General features: G+C 39.2%; 1 protein-coding gene and 1 non-coding gene across 5 annotated transcripts in view; one reads left to right on the top strand and one right to left on the bottom strand.

The window, feature by feature from the left end:
• Adgrb3 (adhesion G protein-coupled receptor B3) overlaps positions 1 to 24,657 on the bottom strand; it is a 728,503-nt gene that overhangs the window by 354,451 nt on the left and 349,395 nt on the right. For all 4 annotated transcript variants that reach the window (XM_052745258.1, XM_052745256.1, XM_052745257.1 and 1 more), the window contains 2 exons: positions 11,936 to 12,004; positions 7,438 to 7,546 (listed from right to left, as the gene is read on the bottom strand). In XM_052745258.1, coding sequence (XP_052601218.1) covers positions 7,438 to 7,546; positions 11,936 to 12,004 — 178 coding nt within the window. The remainder of the gene's footprint in view (positions 1 to 7,437; positions 7,547 to 11,935; positions 12,005 to 24,657) is intronic.
• Positions 769 to 877, top strand: LOC128115095 (U6 spliceosomal RNA). Its single transcript, XR_008219990.1, has one exon. It is a non-coding gene; the product is annotated as a U6 spliceosomal RNA (small nuclear RNA).

Below are 24,657 nucleotides of genomic sequence, written 5' to 3'. Positions count from 1 at the left end.
TAAAACAAAACAAAACAAAAAAACCAAACCAAACAAACAAAAAACCAGCAAACTTTTAAAATCCAGCATAAATGATTAAATACATCCTTCTGCAAAACTATTTCTTAGCCTTTCAATGGTGTATTTCCAGCCTTTGGTTTATGTGGTAAGCACAAAGCATGCTGATTGTTTATTTATTTATATAATTTTGAAAAGATTTGGAAAAAAATTCTTGTGTATGGGTGCTTTGTCTGCATTGACATCTCTGCACACATGTGTGCCTGGCACCCACAAACAAGGTCGTTAGAGCTCCTAGAACTGGAGTTACAGACAGTTGTGAGCCACCATGTGGGTGCTGGGAATTGAACCCAGGTCCTCTGGAAAAGCAGACCATACTGCTGAGCCATCTCTCCAGTTCCTTATGCAATTATTTTTTACTCTCCAACAAAATTTGCTTGCTGACTAAAACCCTATTGACCTTATAAATTGTGGGGTTATCATCTTCCTCGGGGGTTTAGGCTGCACTAGAATTCACAGTTCTCCTGCTTCTGCTTCTGACTGCTGGGGTAATGGGTAAGTATCACAATGTCTGAATCAATTCATTTGTATTAGTGACACCAATAAACTGCATTGCTTAGTAAGCAATATTGTCATTTTGTTTTTTGGTAATTGAACATAATCCATTTGATAACAACAAATAACACACCACTGACCTTTGGATTCTGTTCAATGAATACAGGTCTAGTACTAAGTCTAAAACAAAAACACCTAGTTATAAAGAATAGATTAGTCTTGTGAACGCTTTGGCAATACACACATTAAAATTGGAATGATGCAGAGATTAGCATGGCCCTCAAGCAAGGACGACACACAAATTTGTGAAGTGTTCCATAGTAAAAAAAATAAATGAATATGTTAGTCTTGATAAGGTGAATAAATATAATATGCTACATGATGCTACTGTGAAAATTACATCTTAAATGAGTATTTAGCTGACACAAGATTTCCTGGGGTGGGGTGTGAAATTTAGTTCATTCCATTTTGGCTTAACTCTTTTTTGTAGAATTATTTTTCCAAATGTTGTATTAAATTTCTTGATATTATTTATCTTTTGAAAATCTGACTATACTTGGACATTCTCCTATTCATATGTTTTAGCAAAGGGTAAATCTTCATTTGCTAGAAACTGATATACATGGAGACACTTTTTAATTAAAGATATGTTGAAACATTTTACTTAATTATTTTTGAAGAAAACTATTGCAAGATATATTGCCTGTTTCCCCACCAAGTTAATTGGACCACAGACCTTCTTATCTTGATGAATTGAAGGCATGATTTTAAGCATTAGTTATTATCCTCAGTCTTAAGACTACCAGAGGGGTAAGGAAGAGGAATTGCAGGAGTCAGAAGGGTCGAGGATACCGGGAAAGCATGGCATGTAGAATCAACTAAGCAGAGCTCACGGGTGGCGGGGCTCACAGAGACCGAAGTGGCATTCATGGAGCCTGCTTGGGTCTACGCTAGTTCTTCTGCACATATGTTATAGTTGTTGGCTTGGTGTTTGGGGCGGACTCCTGACAGTGGGAGTGGGGGGGTTTCTGATTCTTCTGCCTGCTCTGGGATCCTTTTGCTCCTTCTGGGTTGCGTTACCCAGCCTTGATGTGAGGGTTTGTGCCTAGTCATATTGTAACTTGTGCTGTATTTGGTTGATGACCTTGGGAGGCCTGCTCTTTTCTGAAGGATATGGGGTGGGGGTGGGAGAGTAGTGGGGAGTGGAGGGAGGGGAAGCTGTAGTAAAGATACATTGTATGAGAGAAGAATAAGTTAAATTTTTAAAAAAAGACTATCTTTTTCAAAAGCAAGGTCTTGGGAATCAGTTACCACATTATGGGTTCTAAACTAGGGTACATCATTGCGGTACATTCAGCAGTTATCCATATTATGCAATTTGATGCTAGTAGACAAAACTTGGGAAACTCCTATTTGTACAGAACAGTTCCCAGTGCCAACCACCAAGCTATACTAAGGTCTTAGGCAGTGTTTGGGGACAAATCATCGATACATAGTCCTTTTCAGTGGTCAGTCAATAACACTGTTTGCGTTTCTTATTCACAGAAGATAAGCTTCAGATTATGGATAATTGAGACTATGTAAGTAATCAAACAGCTGAATAGTTATACTATTCTTATGCAAGACTAAAGGCAATTAAGTGATATAAAAGAAAGGAGACAAATGTAGTGAACACATCTTATTGCAAATGAGATATACAGAATATTCAAACATATAATAATAATGAATCAAAATAAATGTAAGCAATAAATGTTTACTTATGTTTAAGTTATGGACATAATATTTTGTAGCTAACAATAATAATAATAATACTATAAGTAATTTGATATGTTATTTTTCTGAAATATGTTAAGCCAAAATTTAAACATATTTGACTCTGAAATAGTCTTTGATTCCTTTATAGTAATTTTAAAATACATTCTCAAAATATGACTGATATTGACCTGATAATATATTTTATTTTTTATCTTTGAAACTTCCTTATATCAACCAGACAGGCCTCAAACACCACAGACAAATGTTGAGATTAGTAATAATAATAACCCCATATTACCCAGAGCTCCATTGTTTTTATGTGATTATAATTGTAGCATGGCAAATAAAAGAAAATCTTTCTGAATCACAAAAAAAATTAAGACAGGAAGCTTTAAGTTAGTAGTAAAACTAAATTTTAATGAAATCAATTTGTGTAATAATTAAGAAGACAATTTCTTTGTTCTTAACCAATTTTCATCTGCAAAGAGAAATATGCCATTTCCATAATACAATTACTGTTGGTTCAGTAGAAAGCATTGTGTGGGTTTTATTCCTCTGTAGTCTATAATGAAATGCTACTGTAACCTCAACTAAAAGAAGAAAACCTGTTGTTTTGTGTGTCTTTATCATTTTAGAATCCACTCCAGGAATCTGAGCAATCCATTGTGCCCTGGAAGGTGTTTCAGAAAATCATGGCACTAGCACACCCACGTGTCCCCTAGACGCATTCTGAAATGTTCCACATAAATCTCACACATGCTCAGAATACTTAGAGAGGAAGCAACTCAACAGTCTATGAGCAATTCATGGAAGAAAGGGAACCTTCATTTTTTTTTCAAAATCACTGATGTATAATATTCCATATTGTATTTGATAGATAGCAAGGAACACTTAGCAAATGTAAAAATAAGCATATATTAACCTTTAGAGAAATATGTAGAGAAACACACAATAGACCTATGGATACTCTAAATAAGTACATGCAGAGGGAAACATGTATGTATGTATGTGTGTATGTGTATGTACCTATATAAGTATGTATTGTCTGCTTCATTTACACTGAAATATTCACTCCCGGGTAGAAGAGGGACTATTATAGACTCAGGATGACAAAGAAACCTACAAGGCTAGAGAAGCTCACAAACTTCTAAGACTCAGGATACTCAGAAAGTTACGATTCTTGAAAGCCTCTGCATAAGGTTATATATGCAGTGGACAATTGCTGCAGGAGGAAGGCAAGTTCTTCCGTGGAGGCACCTACAGGGTGGGTAGAGATCCAGGAATGTGACTTTCATGAGTTTTATTCACAATGAGATGGGCTTCTCAGCCATGAGGCTGCCTCTGATGATCCTCTAAATAACCAAATAACTGCTCACCCACATTCTTACAAGTAAGCCCTGGTTCACCCAGCTGTACTTCCATGGAACACTTTTTAAGCCTGTCCTTGGTGCACCATGTCAGTTCACTAGACCCTCTTAACATGTCTTTGGGAAAAGCTGTAAAACACAACTACAGTCTGAACCCTTGCTCACAGAATCAAAGCTGTGTTTGGAAAGAGCAGTTGCACGGCAGCTCCTAAACCAGGTGATAAAGCATGTACCCGAGACTGAAATGTTCAGGGACAATTCCAAAATGGCTCCCTTTCCCCATGGGATATGGGGTATACGTCTCCTTGCTTGAGTGACAGGTATGTGCCCCTGGCTATGGTATTACATTCAACTGGCATATACAGAGCTATCTAAGAGTAGAGCATCCTGGGATGAGGAGATCCCACGGGGGAATGAGGGCTGTCTTGTTCTATGTGGTATTGTGGTTTTCATTTGATGACACTGAAATCCTCCAAATGACCTATAACTGGAACTGTAATCCCTGGAGATACCACATAGGAGATGGGATTATCAGCAGGTTGTGGTAACAACTGCACAGCCATTCATTCCTCTGGGTGATAGAAAACATTTGTAACTCAGGCTCATGTTTCTGTCTAGAAATAATTTGTGTACACAAGGAAGGAAGTGCAAATGGTAAGCACACACAGAGACACTATTTTCTGCACTAGTCTCTGATTCAGAAGCAAGAAAAATAGAAAACAGAGGATGATATGGAAGTGTTGGCTTGCTGTTTCCTATAGCCAGCTATACGAAAGAGTAAAAAAAGTACAGGTTATATCTGTACTAAAGGGCCCTTCTTGGGATCCCTACACATAGAACCTTGGGAAGACTCAGAGATGGAGATAATAGTGAAATTTCTCAAGTCTGACCTTTAATACAGAAAGGGAAAATTCATGGTCCAATTAACAGACGTGGGCCTTACTAATAGTCCAGTGTAGGAAGTCATGATAATTGCTTGGATTGTGAAAGGCTTTTGAACAAGAAATGAACGGTTTCAAAGTTTGGCTCATGTGGTTGTGGGACATAGCTGCAGATGGGATCAGTCTGAGTGCCATGATGTAGAGAAACTGAATAATTCAACTAACTCCTCCTGCCTCCCTGAGACAAAGGCTGAATAATCAAAGGCAGCACGGGGAAAATTAGTCCCTGAGAGACTGGCTTATAAAAGCCATTAGGGACAGTTAGCTATTGCCAGCTGAGGTCACCAAGAGTACTGGGGACTGGATAATAACAGGAAAAAAAATATTAGTGAGGGAAATGTGCATTTGACAGGGGGTGTTCAATGCCCAGCTCACCTGGCCTGATAGAAATGTGGTCTTAGGAGAATAGAGAAATTAATTCATTAGGGCCCTTGAGAGTTGCTTGATACTTCAGTGGCTTTTCTAAATATCATGATGGGGCTGATCTTTATGTAAGGTAGAAGAGTCTCTAACAGATCTGGATGATTTAGACTGGCATATAAACTGAGTTTATAAGGAACCAAAGCACTCAGGAGGAGATGAAAAATTTTGTAAAGATATTAAAAAGAAAAAAAGACAGTGGATCCTATCAAAGTTGCTCAAAAGTGAATGTGATTTTACTTTTGTAAAAAAGATTTTTATTGAGCTGGAGTTCCCAAGTAGAAAATATACTTAAGACGGATTTTTTTTTTTTTTTTTTTTTTTTTTTTTTTTTTGGTTTTTCGAGACAGGGTTTTTCTGTGTAGCTTTGCGCCTTTCTGGAACTCACTTGGTAGCCCAGGCTGGCCTCGAACTCACAGAGATCCGCCTGGCTCTGCCTCCCGAGTGCTGGGATTAAAGGCGTGCGCCACCACCGCCCGGCAAGACGGATGTTTTAAAAGGACATTTTAGCTGCCACATGTGGCCAACAGACAATTTGCAGCCATGGTGCAATGCCTAGAGTCTCTCAGACTCCAAGATACAGGTCCAGATGTGGGAGGAACAAGCTAGGTCATAACTTTGCTCCCTCTTAGTTATTAGGTATGTCAAGCAGTATGAGCCAGCCCTGCCATGACCATCATGGGTAGAAAGCTATGTCATAGCCATACAATTGTGCCCCAGGATGAGAAGGCTTAAGGGTTGTTAGTGGAAAGTGACTATGAATCATGGACGCCTAGATGGAATGAGGTCCTCATCTACACCACTGTATCTAACATTCTTCTTCTGATAAAACAGTTAATGTAAGTGATGCTTCATTGGATCTAGAATCTTTTTTTTTTAACCTTCTTACTTCCAAATCCCCAAACCCATTGACATTTGTTCAAAATGACAGTGGTCAATCTGAAATCCTGTCCACCCTCTATAAATCGTTTCATTATATAAGGCTAACCTTTGAGTGTTATACAAATTTGGAACAGCTTAGGACAACAGTAAAGACAAAAACTGAAGAGTCTGAAAAAAGACACACTGTTTTTGGAAAATGCCACTCACAGGAGCCATGAGGTTCCTAGGGGAAGACGCCATCCCTAGCAATATCTTACCTCCCCTGAAGCCCCCAGAAGCCATGAAGGCTATTGAGACGAATGTTGGTTGCATACCAGAATTATACTGTAAGTTCTTTTTTTTTTTTTTGGTTTTTTCAAGACAGGGTTTCTCTGTGTAGATTTGCGCCTTTCCTGGAGCTCACTCTGTAGCCCAGGCTGGCCTCACACTCACAGATATCTGCCTGCCTCTGCCTCCTGAGTGCTGGGATTAAAGGTGTGCGCCACCACCGCCCGGCTATACTGTAGGTTTTTATTGCTACAGACACTTTAATTTGGGTTTAGAACAGAGAGAAATAAAGTTGGAAATGATTCAGAAGCCCCTTCCCTTTGGTGGGAAACCTACTCTTTTCAGTGGGCAGTGGTTACTATGGGCAATCAACTATCTAAGATGTTGAGATTAAATGACCATTGCTGTGGCCTAGTGGTTCCATGCTGACCCGAAATGGAAGGAAAAACCATTAGACATCCAAATCACCTCCTTCATATTTCAGGGAACATCATGGAGGAGGGAACAGAAATCTTGTAAGAGCCAGGGGAAGAAATTTTAAGTAGGGATTTGTGTCACATTAAAACATTCCCTCATGGAGGGAGGAGAGAGGAGAGGGGGGTGAGAAGGAAAAGAGGAAGAGAGGAGATCAAATCATTTAGGTAGCTAATATAACTTACAAGACTCAGGAAACTCAAGAAATTTACAAGACTCAGGAAGCTAAGAAAGTTACAAGACTCGAGACCCACTCCCCCCATCCCCCTCCCACCCTTCAGGTTATGTTCATTAAGTGGGGAGAAGGAGGAGACTTTTGAGTGGCTTGCCTGCAGTTTGGGTAGGAAGCTCAGGCAAACCGCTTTCATACGTTGCCATCTATGCAGGGATAGGTTGATGCAGCAGCTTTTGGATTACCCATGATTTTGTAAGCAACCCCCTCTCCGGGCTCCTAGAAATAGATCTAGGAAGACACATTTTTCCCCAAATTAGATTTGGGTGAAATGATACTATTTTGTTCTGTAGTTAGTGCCCTACCTTGGGTGAAGAGATGTTTGCTTATCTCTCCCTGAGGAAAGTAAATAGTACATATTTAAACAGGGGTACACACTTGATGTATGTGGTGCTTGGTCCACCTAAATCACAGCCATTAAATTTCCCCAATATATTTCTTCACATACACTTAAAGACATGAACAAAAACATTACACTTGAAAATGTGTGGTGCAAACTGTGACATTTAATTTCAAGAAAGTTTTGAGGAATACTCCTATTTCTTACCTACATTTCCAGTCATTAGGTACGAATTTTGAAAGTCCATCATCCCCATTCCAACAATGTGTATAAAATCTTCAATCACCTGCATTAACTCTATTGAGCCTGGGTAAATCTAGAAAAATAAGTGCAAGTGAGACTTGACGAAAAGTCCATAAAATGGACTACAGAACTAGAAAGTAAGATATTCGACATACACAAACACAAATGAGTTCTGTTCTCTACTGTCTGAACTGGAGTCATCTGTTAGCTTTTAAATTAACAGTTGATTCTGATACCAGGTGTCATGCAGCAAGAGCTTTGGAAGTGACATGATACACTAATTAATCTCTCAAGAAGCTCAAAAAAACTTAAAATGTCTAGTAGATTGTCTACACACAAATAACATAATTTTATTTTCAATAAACTCCCTTGCTTAAATAATAAAACACTAAAACCGGACTCAGCATTTTAGCTTAATATCTATATGGAGAACATGGGAAGAAAAATACAAGTATTACTCCTATCATGAAGATATTTAAAAACAGTAAATCCACTGTATGATCAATAACTTGTGAGAATCATTTACTTCTAATAATTGATTTAGTAATTGTATGAACAAATTAGCAATAATTACAGGAATATAATCATAGCTATAATATAAATAATTTACATGTACACATGAAATAAACAAACCTATGGGAGAATATTATACTTATTGTAGGCTAAAAACAGAATCTCAAGGAGACTAGCAATGTAGCTAAAAGCATTATGTCAGTCTACTAGTAACCAAGGCAGGATCCATTCACTCATCTGTCACCTATCTGCTTCTGTACCAGCGTTTTCCACCTATGTACCCAGTTACCTATGCATCTATCTATGAGCAGGTCAATTTACTTCCATGCTTTGAGTGTATTAGCCAATACCATGGTACACACAAAAGGATCTGATTTCTCAGAGATACCTTAACCTGTCAAAAGCTAATACCGTATGTAACAGCAAAGACATCTAAGAACACATATGCATTTTATCATGTGTAAATATCTTCATCACTGCAGCTTTTTTTTTCCCCACAAGACAGGTCTTCTCCGTGTAGTTTTGGAGCCTGTCCTGGATCTTGCTCTATAGCCCAGGCTGGCCTCAAACTCACAAAGATCCTCCTGGCTCTGCCTCCTGAGCTGGGATTAAAGGAATGTGTCACTGCAGCTTTTGAACATGAAAAATTAAGTGGTTTGTGTTCCAGTTGTTTTATTTTATAAATGCCAGAGTGGGAGAGGAAAAGATCTGATTGGCTGGATAGCATAAGGCAAGAGCTGTGAGGGAATGGATTAGGAAGAAAAGGGATCAACAGGGCAGGCTATAAGTCTGTATGTTTTTTTTGCAGAGGGCTATAGCTGTTTCATCTAAAAATCAAATACCACATATGTATGAAATTCATCTATCCATCTGCATATACACATATTCCACAGAAAACTGAAATATTTAACACTAGAAATATTTAGGAGGTCCATCTTTTTTCTCACCTGTATGCTCAGTTACTAAATGGGAATTCTGAAAAGTTATCACCCCATAGACAAGCATGAATAAAGTTCCTCTGGGCTCTAAAGCTTCCTAATTCTACTGTGCCCTGTTGATTTTCATGGGTAAGATTGTGGGTGTTGTTTGGTATATGGATGAATACAACTTAAAAACAAGAGGCTTAATTTTCACTCTTGGAAACAACATCTCCATCTCCTTTACTTTCATTTTTCTTAAAGTATTTACTTTAGAAAACTAGTAATGGGAAGGCTCATTCAGTCTCTTTGAAATATTTGTGAGTCTTTTTAAACTGAAAAAAGCTTCCTGCCATCTTAAAGATACAGTAATTTCTCTCTTTGAAATGAAAACATCAAGGAAGATGGTGTTTCTGTCCCTCAGCGTCTTTTGAGAGTATAGGACCTAAATCAATGGCCACATGAACATGGGCTTCAAGCTTCAAAACTGTCTCCATTTGAAAGGATATAAGAAGCTTATTTTCCTTTGGAGAGAGCCAATTAACAAGAAGATAGATGGCCCAGTTACCAAGCGATTTTATGATGATGCATGCATGACAAAAAAGTCTGTGAAGGTCCCTACTGCAGGACCAGCTATTGTTTAGCTTGGACACACATATGTGGTTCTGTACCTTATGCCTCTCCCAAGGGTGCAGGAGCTCCAGTCTCTGTGGCTGCTTGTAACATGTGTGACCTCTGACTTCATGCTTGCTCAGCACTAACCTTGTCATTGTCTTCCAACTTTGTTGAATGCCTTTTCATGTTGGCAGAGGGTCTTGTTTTTAATTATTATTTTCCAATAGCCATCAAATATTATAGAACAGGGGCTGGGAAGCTTTTTTGATAAGGGCCTAATGGTAAGTCCTTTATACATTTCAGATCACGGGGACTGTAGTGAAACAAGTCACGTCTCTCCTTGCTCCAGAACAGCCACTGGTAGCAGGTAATGAACAAAGTTGTTTACATAATAGACATTGGCTGGATTTGGTTGACTAGATGTCATTTGTACCCTCCTGAGCCAGGGACATGAAAGTGGACTTTCTAACATGAAGTTTGAAAAAAAATTACATGACTTAAAGCCACCATCCACACCCGCCACAGTGTGTCTGTATGTGTCAGAGTGTGTGTATTTATGTATGGGGTGGTATATTCTGTTTTTCACTTCAGTAGGCTATATTTTCAGTAAGGGATCTTTATCTAAATACAGTTGGAATCTTTTTAACTGGGGTTGATAGATAACCAGTGGGCTCCGGCTGGCTGTATTTTTCAGGAATGTACAGGCTATTTGCAAAATTCTGACATCAGAGTTACTCATTTAGTTTCCTAATTCACATAAAGATCTATTTTAACGGTTATTTTTGTTAAGTCAACTTCTCTAAGATAAAGAGAGATCAGAAGATTATTTTGGTAGATTTTTAACCCCTCTTTTTTTTTTAATAAGTCACCTTTTGTGCCACACATGCTTACCATGTGCCTGTAATTATGACAAACATTTTTTTTTTCAGTAAAAGCTACAAAATAGCCTCATTTTACAATTTCAAACAGTCATTTTTAAAGCATCATTAAGGGTCATTCCAATTGAAAAATATATTTTAAAAATGAGAGTAGAATCACTCTCAAATCACAACTAAACAGATAATGGATTCATGATTTTTCCATGGACAAGACTGCCTGATACCATTATTATTTGCTCAAGTTCTGACCTCTCCTAAGAACACCATGTGATGAATTGCAGCCTTGTTTTAAATAGAATATCATACATTCATTCTAAATATATCCATAATTAATAGTCTCTAGCTTTCTAGAAAGATATGCTCTGCTACAACAGCTGTATTCTGGGTGAAGACACCACTTCCTTAGAGTTAGGGAACAATGCTGCCCTCCAGATGAAGGCCAAGGACAAGTGTATGATTCATAGGAGCAGAAAAAGATAGGCCAAGGTGTTAAACAAAAGGTTGATTCCCCCGCCCCCTGCATTGGGCAGAAGCACAGAGTTGGTACCTTATAACGAGGCTGGCCATGCTGTGCTATTTGTGGATTTCCTATCATAACTCGAAATAAAGGGCATGCTTCACTTCTGAAGGCCTCAACTGTGATTATAAAAGAGAAAGGGAGTGGATGGTTTAACCTGAACTTCTGTAAACACTCACTCTGTTTTTTAAGAGTGCCTTGATCTTGGGATTTTTTTTAACCAGAGTCAAGTAGAAAACTTAAAGAAGTTTCACGCTCAGTTACATTAAATGCCTATGGAAATTTGAACACTAGACTTGCCTTGTGTTTATCTGGAAAGCACTTTTTCTGTTTTACAAAAAAGTCTTACAGTTTGGGTAGGATGGCAGGGCAAGGCAATTTCAAAAGCCCAAGTCACTAAAGAAGCTTGATAATTGAAGCCAGGTGGTGGTGGCGCACGCCTTTAATCCCAGCACTCGGGAGGCAGAGCCAGGCAGATCTCTGTGAGTTCGAGGCCAGCCTGATAATTGATAAAGTACGGCAGAAAGAAAGGTCTAAACATGATTAAGAAAGAGAGTTTATGTTCACAACTCTTTTTTAAATAAGAATTCACATCTGTATACATGAGGCAGATTCTGTGAAGCCTGAATTCCTTGCAATTGATTTTCTCTTTACTAAAGGGTACATCACTTCTATTGAGATATATGCTGTTAGATTGTCTTGTTTTCCCATTGTCTATAAACCAGAAAGAAGTCTATTACTAAAGAACAAAACTGCCACATACTAGTTTCTTGAAGTTGCAAATTAGCTAAATGTGCTTTTTTTTTTTCCTTTTCCTTTTCTGGTACATTCACACAAAATTCCTCCCATGGGCTGATATTTTAAAAGATGACTTGATTTCTGTAAAATTACTGTTTTGTCATCCTGAGTGATTTCCCAAATCCTTTTATACTCTTGGAGAATCAAACTATTGACTTTTCATGTATTTTAAAGACTGTATCTAGCCGACTTCATCATAAGTTCTAAAATCATCTCCGCCTTACCTGCTGTGCGTCTTCCCATTTCTCCTTGTTTTCTTCATCTAGAAGGTTGCTAACTATTTGAAAGAAGTTCTGCAAATTAAATTAGATAAAAGTTTAGTATTTATATGTGAGAATGTACTTTTCAACAACACTTGTTGGGAGTGGTTACATCATATGAATATTTGCAACACTGCTTTACATCCTGACACATTCTTGATCTCTAAGAGGATATTTCAGCACCATAATTCTAAGGTCTTTACACAGTTTCATATCTGTATCCCAGAAGCAACCAGAATAGGCAAAACATCTTTTGTTCACAATGATTTGTCCCATTGTCGCCTATATTACACTGTGTAATGTCATTATATTATTCCTTGCAAATGTTTTATGCGTTCTCCTTCAAAGAAGTTGCTTGTACTGGTCGACCTCAAGATATCCTGTGAACTGAAAACCAGGACTGCTACTTCATTGTTTCTAATAACAGTGTAGTGAGACCATGACAATGGGCAAGCCTGACTAGTTGAAATTCTTGTTCTGCCCTTCCTAGTTACTGTATTTTTGCTTTTCAACTATCTATTGAAAAGAGTAAAGAAACATTCAAAATTTATGGCAAAGAGTACATGTAACAATGCTTAATAAGTCTGAGTAATTTTTGAATCACTGGTTTTTATCTCTGATTTTTTTTTAAATGGGTCAACACGTAACATGCTCTTTTCAAAGTTCTAAATTCTTACCAGTATCCTCAGTGCTAATGGACAAAGACCTATTGGTTTTATCTTCATCTATAATTATGCAAATGACTGTCTGGTTTTCTCTTTGCAAGCAGACGAGCTCACTGTGAGGTTCATTTTTCATTCACCCTGAGCACACTGACTACTGCATTCAACTCAGTTCTGCCACTGATAATTTCCTATGTGAGATGTCAACAGAAAGACTTGTCTGGGTTCTCACAGTATGCTGTGCCATCAAGATAAAGTAGTCTGGAGAAGAAATAAGGATTCCCATTGAAGGGTGGTGATCTGAGACCTCCACAGTGTCCAGTAGAGGCATGCTACCCAGATGGTGGCTGCTTGGTTGTGTCCTTAGTTGTAGCCTATCTAACTGGTTTGTAGGTACTTAAGCAGACACATTGCAGCACACTGACTCACTAGTTTAGGGCAGGACTCCCCTGTGGGCAGAAATAATATTAATTTGTCGGTTTTGTTTGTCTTCTCTATATGCAGCTTTTCAAAACAAGCATTTGCTCTCCTTCCAAATAAAATCACCTGGGTGCTTTTAGATGAAAAACAAGGCTGCTTCATTTCCTCTTCTGTGGTTTGAAGCTGTTAGTATCTATATTTAATTGCCCTATTTGTGCTATTTATTTTAATAGTTCCCGGCAAGCACATAGTTGAAACATGTTTCAAGTTACAACCTTTTTGAAAGTTTTAGGCTATTTTATGCAACTGTTGGGTTGGGAGGAAGTAGCAAGTCTGCTTTAAACTCATTTTCAAGTCATTTAACCTCTCTGTACTATCTGCCATTTTTACCACTTAAAATTTCTTGCTTGGAGGGTTAACATTTTAAGGGCTTAGTCGACTGAGCTGTAACTCTACCTATGGGCAGAAAGAATTAACCTTCAGAGTTCTCCAATTGCCTATGGCTGGTTAACTCAGTAGGGGACAGGGAGCTAATGAGGCAAAGGCTGTAGGTTTCATCCCTGTGCATGCAAGATGGCTATGTTGAGATCCATGACCTTGGTCTCTGCATCTTAACTCCTCCAGCCATTGTACAAAATGCAGTCTGCTGCTAACAAGAGACACTAAGAGAAAGAGGGAAGCAATTTGTGCAAATGCATCTCCATTTTTGGAAAAACACTTCACAAAGCAAGTTTTCCTGAGAGTGGGTCAGTGACTTCTTGCTATACATGAAGGCCACTGCACATACACAATTTCTTGATGAAAATAATGAATTCAGTGCTCTGTGGTTTTTTTTTTTTTTGAACAACCAAAGGATGAACATAAAAACATAAATTATTAACTCGAGTCTTAAACTAAGCAAGCACAGAATGTAGCAAACATTTTGTATTATTTTTCAGGGACAATAAATGGGCCTTTATTGAATCAGAGTAGGAAGGCAGCTCAGATTAAAGTTCCCCTGTGATCTCATTGCTGATCGTATTTCAGAATAATCAACAGCCGCTTTCTGACTAATGCAGGCCATGGAGGACACAGGGAGATGAGTTAAACCTCATTCATTGTCAGGAGTGATGTGGAAGGCGTCTTTGGGCAAAATGAGTCTTTTTCGTGCATCAGTTTATCCTTATCATTTGCTCATAGAAGATACCTAGTGAAATTCAAAAGTAAAGGAAAGTGTTACCAAGTCAGAATGCCTTGGATTTGCAAATATGTTTCAGCATCTTTCCTCTGAACTAACAGCTCATGCTTGTGTCAAATGCACTGAAAAACATGTATACTAACTTCGGTTACATGTTTTAATTCACTTTCACTTGCCATACATGAGCAGGCTGACAGAATGGAACAGACCAAACAAGACAATGTTTGTAAAAGGAGACTGGTAACACTTCTGGACACTTCCACTTGACAGTGTTCATTAAACGCTCTTGCATGCTAAAGATATCCTATATAATACTATATATACATACTACATATATATGTATATATACTCATAGTATACACATATACAATGTGATATGTATCACACAGTAGCTTTTTCTTTTAAGGTGCGTGCATGCTCGTGCACGTGCGCGAGTGTGCGTGTGCGTGTGCGTGTGTGTGTGTGTGTGTGTGTGTGTGTGGCTTTTTGAAACAGTATTTTTCTATGTAGTGCTCACAAGCCTGGATCTTGCTCTAGACTGTGCATAGGGGTGATCCTGCTATTTTGGTTTTTGTGCGCTCTGATAACATTCATGCTTTAACACACTGATCCCGTGCCTTAGACTCATTTCAAAAACTTAAAGTCCTTGGCAGAGTCTCAGTTATATGAAAACTGAAGTAGCAGATATATATACTAAAATTTCTCTTTTGATTTTTTTAACTACATGGTCCCTGTCCTACCTTATTTCTCTAATATGTAAAAGCCACCTGGAAGAGATAAGTGAATTTTGTGGGTAATTCCTAACACTGGTAAAGTGTTTAATATATGGACCTTTTATGATTGCATTTCTTCCATATCATCTTTTTTATGATTGGCTACATGAATAGTATTTACTACTACATTATAGTAAATGCATAGTTATCATTGGTAAAGACTTTTAAGTTCACCTCAACCCTCTTTGAATATCTCTAACTCTTGCAGCAAAAGGGAGAAAACAGAACCAGTTAAATACTGACATCAGTACCTATATTTTTTTAATAGATATCTCTTTTTTTCTCAGAATATACCTGGTAAGAGGGGTTTGGTACAGTCTAGTGATTACCAGATGTCTGTTCAGTTAGAGGTGCTGTTCTTCCAAATGGCTGTGGGACACAAAGGTCAAACTCCTATGACTATGTCTTCTTGATAGGAAGACAAACAGAGAAATAAATGCATCATATATGGAGAAATACAAACACCTCTGTGACTACTGAAGTCAAGGTCTCAGAATGAAAAGAATATTTTATTTAATGGGTAGTAGTCAATCATCTTGCTGTCCCTCTGATTGGCTTCTATTTGCCAGATTTTTGATGGATCATACATCATCTTGTATGACTCTCAAAAGAGGTTCTAGTTGTATGAAAATTGAAATGTAGGTTAGGCTAATGATTTGATGACCCCAAGTCATAGGAAATGTTCCCCTCCATCTTAACTCAGGAGCAAAATGTTTGGACTTCAAGGGACAATGATAATCCCTAAAGGAATTATTATCCATAATGCAGAGGTAAAGATTTGTTTCATTTTGTTAGTCCTGTTCAAGAGTGTGGGGATAACTCCAGGAAAAGCTGAATGACTAGGAAGAAGGGACCATCTACTACTATAAGGATTGAAACTATAGGATAAAACATTGATCGCCAACCTAGAGATTGGGTAGCTACAAAGCCATGTGTGATGTAGACTCCTGCTGTCCTCATTTTCCCCTTTTCCTGTCCTGCCTCATAGTCTGTCTATAACCTAGGCGTATCAGACTTATTCATGCCCACAAATTATACAGTCGTGTCTGTAGACAAATACAAGTAATAGCCCTGCTTCCTGCTCTCTATGTTGTAACTGGCCTGGAAGACATGAAGATATTCTAAAGTGTGTCTCACAATCTGAATATGAGACTATTGAAACAATGCCCCCACAAAGAAATGGGAATTTCCCCAGCAATCTCATGCTGGGAAAAAGAAAGGATGTCAACCAGAGGGGAACTTGTTTTCCTGAAAGAAATCTGAAACAGTTGATTCCCTTACAGGTTGAGGCTGAAGCCCAGATAATGAGTCAATGGTGAACAGGACTACATCTTGCCTGGGACTGCTTAGATATGACATCTTTGGTTCTTCATTTAAACTCTGATCTCATTTCAGAGCACTGGAGATGGACTTGGGACTTAAGAGGTTTGCTCAAACTCTTTTTGCCTCTTTCTGATACAGCCACATTGAAGAAATAGCACTATCTGTGTTGATCTATTATGGACAAGTACTCAAGCTTTGCTTATTAGAGTTGTCAGGGCCCATGTTCTGTCTCTAAAAACTCTGGCAACAAGACTGTCCAAATACAGTCTTTAGATTAAACGAAGCAACTTCCAACACAGGTTATTAACACAGGGAACCTTGGCCATGTATCTCTATCCATAATACTCCTTCTCTTACAGAATGCATTTGGAGAATATGTTCCATTTTCTCAGCAAAAGAATGGATATGGAAAATTATAAAAGCATTACCCAGATAGCACAGTGTAGGGGGCCAAAGACCAAAGATAAGGATATCAGTAATTATGCTTTACTGCCTAAGGTATTGGCTTTTGGAGAACCAAAGGAAAGAAAGGATATAGGATGAAAGGGTGAGAAAGGAAAGAGAAAACAATTGGAAGTATATTTACTTATTCATGAAGTATATAATGATTTTTTTCCTATATCCTGTACTGTACTAGGGATTGTTAAGAGTGAATAAGTCATGTGAGGCCCTGAACTCATCCATCCTAAACTCCAGGAAGTGAAGAGAGTCAGTAAATAAATACACTTAAAATGATGACTTTAGGGTTGGAGTTGTTGTGGTTTGAATGTGAAAGACCTGGAATAGGTTAATGTAATTAAAAATTTGATCTCCAGTTGACAGCAGTGTTTGAGAAGGTTGGGAAACTTATGGGAAGTGGTGCCTCACTGATGAAGTGGGTCATTGGGCATAAGTCATGAGGCTTCCTGTTCGTGTTCTGCTTCCTGAGTGGAGATGCAATCTGGCTAGAGAGTTTCCTGCCTCTGCTGCCATGGCTTCCTTGACGGCTGCTCTGTCTTCTCTCCCATATACCTCTGGAACTATAATCTAGAATAAACCTTTTCTTGCTTACCTTGCTTTTGTCAGGTTATTTTATCCCATCATTGAGAACATAACTAAGACAGGTGTGTAAGACAGTGGTAAAGTGTTTGCCTAGGATATCCAAAGTCCCGACTTCAATCCTCACCAGTAAAAAATAAACAAATAAGAAAAATGACTTCAGATATTAATTACAATGGTTGAATGTGTAATTAAATTACAAGATTTAAATGTTGTTGATGGGAGGGCACTTTGAGATGATCCCTTTAGGTAGTGATTGAGAATGACTCCTGCTGTTTCTAAGGTATTAAGACACTTTTAAAAGATGCGTTAGGCAGAACTTTGCTACCTTACCCCACCAACTCTGCCATGTGAGGGCACAACATTCTTCCCTTCAGGAGGATTAATAATAAGGGGCCATCTTGAAAGATAGAGCAATCCACACAGGACAAGTGAACTTGCTGTGACTCATCTTGGATTTAGATCCTAGGTACTAGAAGAAAAAGAGGCCTCTTTTTGCTTCCCTATTTTGCCGAAACAGCATAAATGGACTAAAGGAGATTAAAGTATAGTATTATAGTGAGACATGGAAGGCAAAGGGAAAAGAGAAAGGATGGGGGAGAGATAAACAGGGAGGGGAGAGTGTGTGTGAAGAAACAGAGAGACAAAGAGTTTATGTGAGATGGGTGGATTACTGGAGAGCCAGAAACAAAACCTTTATCTGTATGTGATATCTAACTTGAGACCATCATGATGAGGGGACAGCCTTTAAAAAGATAATTTGCTCCCCACTAAATATAAGTGGGAAGAGAAAGAGAGAGTACATACTTCCTGAATAAAAAACTATCTAAACAAATTTTAGAAACAGAATGAATGACATAATATTTCTAAACTGGCCTTGAGTAAATAGGCTGGATAGAGTAGACAAGACTATTCATGGAGAGTGAAAAAGACAAGGGATAGAGAAAGTGGAGCCATCAACTCACAATGGTTATGCAGCAAGTTCAGTTAAAAATAAAAGTCTACTTTCGGATGCTGAGTAGCATATAAAGTGCAGTACAGTATAAAATAGTTCCAAGTGCCGAGGACAGAGAAAGATGGCAGCTTGGTTCCCAGAACCGCACACGATGACAAAGTGCACAGGTGAGAAAGTAGGGAATAGGGAATCAAACATCCATCTTTGGTTCCTGGCTCAGGATCCCGAGGATTGCAGTGCAACTCCATAAGCTGCATCCCACATGAGAAATACCTGCATTGGAAAGGAGAAAGTGAGCTTCATTTTGATCTGCTTGAGCATTAAGTATCTACAATACAGCCGAGGGAAGAGGCCCGGGAGACAGCTTGACTTAAGTCTAAATCTCCAAAGACAAAAGTAATGTGAAGAATTAATCATAGTTGAAAACAGGAGCCCTTTGGGATAAAGAATATGAATACCAAGAATAGAGTTGAATAGGTAAAGTCAAGGTTAAATACTGGAGGAAAGCATACTAGGAAGAATACTAAATGAGATGGGAAAGGGGGGACGAGAGGCAAGAGTGACAGGTGACAGAATAAAACACATTTGGAAGCTGTTCCATGGGTGAAAGGAATTCCAAGGCACACAGACTGTTCTTCAGCTAGGCAAACACCCAAGGGCAACTCAATATACAGTACAATAGAATTCAGTTTTCTAAACGTGGCTGCTCACAGTTGAGCCCATGCATAACACCTAGGAACACACCACAAATATAGACTAGACTAACGCACGGACTGCTGGTTCTTTGAGATGTGTGACACTACTTCTTAGGCTCCTATTTGGGAAATTATGTAGAAAAGGCATTGACTGCAAGCAACATTACTGTATGAATCCATTTGAGTCTGCTCTCACATTATTTGTTTCTAAGTGGACAACCCGTCAAGCGTGGATTGAACTACATATGTATGTTTTATAAAAGGCAAGTGAATAAAAATAATTTAGAATCGACCAGAGCAAATAATGTGCATTAGAGTTTTCTCCAGATTATCTATCCAAGCAACGTATCTACTGGCTTTAGGCAAGGAGAAGCTATGAAGGTCTCAGACAGACTGAGATTATCATTCAAATCATCCTATTATAAGGGTCCGAGCTGAATACATATGAACCATATGATTCAGGGAAAGCAATTAAGCACATGAAAAGCCAGGTGGATGGCTGAGCTCATCTGAGGGTGTGGGGTACCTAGCTCTAGGGTCTATAGCTTCCAGGATGACCTGACCTGATAGTTGTGGGCACAGGCCTCCAGTTTCAGGCCTGGCTGCCCCTGCTGGACCATATCAACTTGTCAGATCTGGAATGCTTTGAGAGCAGACTATTGACATCATTCTCCCACTATGTGCTTGTTTAGATGAAAACAAGTCTTCAATGACACATTTTGTTTTCCTTGCTCTTCTTTTAGTCACATCCTCATAGAAACTCTGACTCATTTTGAAAATAGCAGAAGGATGTTGCTCTAGGATCCACTGGCTGGGTTTCTCAATTTTTTTCCTCTGCTATGAAGCAAGACAGCTTGACCTGTAGAGGTACTTAACAGCTTCAATTACCAATGTTTAGATGATGCTACTAGTCTCCTTGGGATAAGTTTGGGACCAAAGGCTCCAATAAGGGGTAGCATAGTAAGTCAACCTTTTAGATGATACGATGGGATGAAGTGTAGTAAAAGAAGGGGATATTCAATTATTGGGGCTTTAGAGCATATACTTGGTACCGCTTTCCCAAGCTTCATTTAAAAATGAAAGATAAAGAAGTGAGTGACACTCATACAGCTGATTATAGTATATTGATTATTCACCTATGGGCATTAGGACAGGATGGTCAATGCTCAGTGAGGAAAAAATAACTACAACATCAAGACATGGAAGCATTCATTCTTAAGTAAGGATCCTTAGAGAATCCAAACCATCCAGGTAACCAGACAGTAAGTAGAGAGAGCTGCAAGCAGGGTAAGAAGGCATCTAGTAACCTTGCTGCACTGGGGATTCAGGCAAGCTTAACTACAGTAATGCAATGTGGGTCACACATTAAACAAGTTCCGTTTCTCTACCCAAAGAACGACACCTGTAATATAGCCTAAGTCACATATATGACCTGGCATTCTTGTGCCATCTTGTGCCAAAAGAGCCCAGTAGCCAAGAATAAGGGACTGTAGAACGCTCAGCCCTAAATGCAATACATACACTGCACCCCTTCCTCCCAAAGTTCAGGAAGCAGAGCAGGAAAGAGGGCAGAAAGACTGTAAGAGCTGGAGACAGTAGATGACCACAATAAAAGTGTGCTCTGGACATCACAGGGCAGCTGCACAGACGAACTTACAGCAGTTGAAACAGCATGCACAAGAGCTGTGCAAGCTCAAACCAGCCAAAATCCCAGCATGAAGAGGGGGCTTGCCTATCAATTCCCACCTGTAACTAAGTTGTTATTGGCCATCCTTCGCTGTTGAGAGGAGAGTCAGTTTTCTTGAAGGGTGTAGCCCCTAGTAAGCCAACATTCACTCCAAGGGGAAGCCACACATCCAAGAATATTTGGGCAGCACACATTCATCTTGATGGGTTTAAAAAAGAAGGACACAAAGTTGGATGGGTGGGGAAGGGAGTAGGGATCTGGGAAGAGTTGGGGGATGAGGGATGAATATGATCAAAACACATTGTATGAAATTGCAAAGGAACTAATAAAAATACTTAAAAAATGAGTTCAGCAGCTTGGCTCAGACAACATATTCCTGTGAACCATTAAAAGATCTGAAATACCTTTTTAGACAACCTGCCATGAAAAACAAAAGTGATAACTGGCCAGAATGTTCTGAGAAGACCTTGTTCTAGGTCATGGTTTTCCTCAGCATATCTTTCTTACACTAGAATTATGCATACTGGCTCACTCATTCTTTTATAGTAGATTAATTCTTTGCTATGCCAGAGATCACCTTATCTGAGCCTCCTCTTTCTTTTGTTATCATGAGTATTCCTCCCCGAAACATCCTTTCGACTTTTCTGTTCCTTCCCCCATTACAAGTGTGTAGAGAGGCTATTGTTTACGATCTAACTCATTCCTAGGATCTGATATAGTTGAGGTTAAGCAGGCACGATGGCAGTCTTCAGAAAATAGAACCAAGTGACAAAGTTATTAAGGAAGAAATCCCCTGGATCATATCAAATCTATTCTCTATCATGATCCAGGTCTGATTTTTCTCTTTTGTACTCTGATTCCGACATTCTGTTTATATGTCTCACAAAATGGAGGTGTCACATCTAAAATTCTCTTTGAAATCTTTCCACTCCTTCTGGCCCTGTGCCTCTCCATTCAGGGCAGGGGCTACACAGAGCTGCTGGCAGCCATGGAGTAGTTTTTTGAGTCTTGGAGGTAAACACACCAGATTAGGCTTTCCAGCTCTCTGCCACTAGGGGGCTCTGACCCTTGCAAAAGAATATTAACAGTAAGAGTGGGTCCAGTACCTAAAATTGGTTCTAATCACAAATCGGCTACAAGTAGAACTTCATTTCTCTGGATCACACTGCTGTTCACATATTTAACCAAATTCCTGCTCTGTGTGCGCAGCAAAGGTGGCTTTTGTCTGCTAATCTCTGCAGATCTATTTGCTTGGCAGGAAGTCTAAAGGTACTTAATTGCACAACTGAGGTTAACTTCTAAGGATATCTTTGACAAGCTTTTTAAATGCTCTTTAACATATCTTATAAAGGGTCCAGCTCATTCATTTAAATCAGTAAAGGTTCAGTGAAATATCAAAAGCCAATACAAGCAAAATCTTGGGTCTTGTGGATATTCCTTTCTCTAACAAATGCCATTTCTATCCTTAATTCATCTACTTAATACTGGTCCTTTCTTGTCTGCAAATGGATTCTTGAATTCATGTATCAGACTGTGACTCAAAGGCAACCTTTTGACTACTCGCCAGTGAGGGAGGAGATATCCCAACACCACAATGCTCTAATTTAACAGAAAGCCACTAAAGAGAGATTTTTGACATCTCTGACTTCTAATCTCACATCTTTCTTTTATATAAACATAAAGGCTGAAAATGTTAGAGAACTGAGGTCCCCGAGTTAATCAAGAGCCAAACAAAGAAGGCGGCAAGTAATGAAAGAATGCGCCCAAGTTTGTGGCCCCTGAATGGTCAGCCACAGCCTGATTACTATGTAATACTATGAGTCACCATTAACCAAGCCTCATTTTCCTACCCAGAGAAAGAATGGCCCCTGTCACGTGGTCTAAGTCATGTATACTGCATTCACCCACCTCTGTCATGTAGCTTAGGTCACACACCTAATTCCTCTTGGAACAAGACTTCCCTTACCATAAAAAAAAAACTTTAAAAAGATGACATCTTGCTTTCTTTCATTGTGCTGAAGCTCTGCTTCAGATCTATTATCTAGCTGCTGCCATGTTAACGAACCCCTGGCTTGGGGGACAATTTGACACAGTGCCTCTTTATCAAAGTGCCCCCCTCTGTCCCTATAACCTAAGAAGAGCAAAGTGAAGAATGGTCCCTCAAATTTGGATGGACATGACTAAGACCCTTGAGGGCCAGCATTGTAAGAAAAGTGGGCACACATCACAGGCGACCCACAAGAGACCACAAGCAGATGTGGTGATATTTTATTTGTGCTGAAATGTGGTGATGTTTTATTTGTGCTTTGATAAATAAAGCTTGCCTGGAGATCAGGGAAAGGCCAGACATTTTAAGTAAACAAAGTCAGGCAGCACACACCCTTAATCCAATCACTTAGCAGGCAGGGTACAGGGTCTCTGTGTGTTCAAGGCCATACTAAGGAACAGACCTTTAATGGTGACATATGCCTTTAATCCCAGTACCAACAATAGAGACCTGGAGGGAGGGCTGTACAGACAGACAGTGACAAGGAAGTGAGGTAGCTGGGCTAAGAGTCAATGAGAGGGCAGACAAGCAAGGCATATAAAGGCATGGGTAGACAGGAAGTAGCTTGCATTTGCAAGATGCAGAGTTGGTGAGGTAAGGTTGGCTGGTGGCTCTCCCTATTTCCCTGATCTTTCTAAGGCTTTCACCCCTATATTTGGCTCCGCACTTTTTATTTAATAAGATCATGTAGAAATTCATCTACAGGCAGCCACTGTACAACTTGCCATAGGTGAAGCTGCCTGGCATACAGCTCTCACTAAAGCACAATGGTCAGAGGTTTTCATGACCCCCTGCTCTGGGGTGAATTGCACCTTTCCTTCTGCTTTATATGTTGAAGCCCTAATACTTGATGCTCATGTGTGAGATTATTTAGAAATATTTCTATTAAAGACGGACTCTGATTTAAAAAAAAAAAATAGAGTGCTTACTGTAGATCCCAGTCCACTCTAATCAGTATCTCTATAAAAAGAGTAGGAACACAGAGATACCAAGAAGCATGTGCAGAGAAAAAAATAAGGACCATTAAAAGATGCTGATAGACAAAAACACTGATGTCAGCTCATGTTGGAGAAAATATGGAGCAAGGAGAACACTCCTACACTGTTGGTGGGAGTGCAAACTCATACAGTCACTTTGGAAATCAGTACAGCAGTTTCTCAGAAAATTGGGAATCAATCTACCTCAAGACCCAATGGTACCACTCTTGGGCATATACCCAAAGAATGCCTAATCAGACCACAAGGACACTTGCTCAACTATGTTCATAGCAGCATTATTCAAAACAGGCAGAATCTGGAAACAACCTAGATGCCCCTCAATTGAAGAACGGATTAAGAAAATGTGGTACATATACACAATGGAGTACTACTCAGCAGTAAAAAACAATGACATCATGAAATTTGCAAGCAAATGGATGGAACTAGAAAATATCATCCTGAGTGAGCCAACCCAGACTCAGAAGGACAAACATGGTATGTACTCACTCATAAGTGGATACTAGATGTAAAGCAAAGGATAACAAGACTACAACCCACAGCTCCAGAGAAGCTAGTCAAAAAGGAGAACCCCAAGAGGGACACATGGATCACCCTGGGAAGAGGAAATAGATGAGATCTCCTGAGTAACCTGGGGGTGAGTGAAGTAATAGAGGGTAGGGGATGGGAAATGAAAACATAAGGGAATGGGATGGTTGAACTGGAACAGCGATGGAGTGGGAGAGCAATGAAAGAGATATCTTGATAGAGGGAGACATCATGGGGATAGAGAGAAACCTGGTTCTAGGGAACTTCCCAGAAATCCACAAGCATGACTCCAGCTTAGACTACTAGCAATAGTAGAGAGGGTGCCTGAACTGGTTTACCCTACAATCAGATTGATGAATAACCTAACTGTCATCATAGAGCCTTCA

The sequence above is a fragment of the Peromyscus californicus genome, unplaced genomic scaffold (assembly GCF_007827085.1).
Source record: "Peromyscus californicus insignis strain IS unplaced genomic scaffold, ASM782708v3 Scaffold_19__1_contigs__length_69161282, whole genome shotgun sequence".
Lineage (NCBI taxonomy): Eukaryota > Metazoa > Chordata > Mammalia > Rodentia > Cricetidae > Peromyscus > Peromyscus californicus.
The sequence above is the reverse complement of the archived record's forward strand: the minus strand, read 5'-3'. Positions and strand labels throughout refer to the sequence as shown.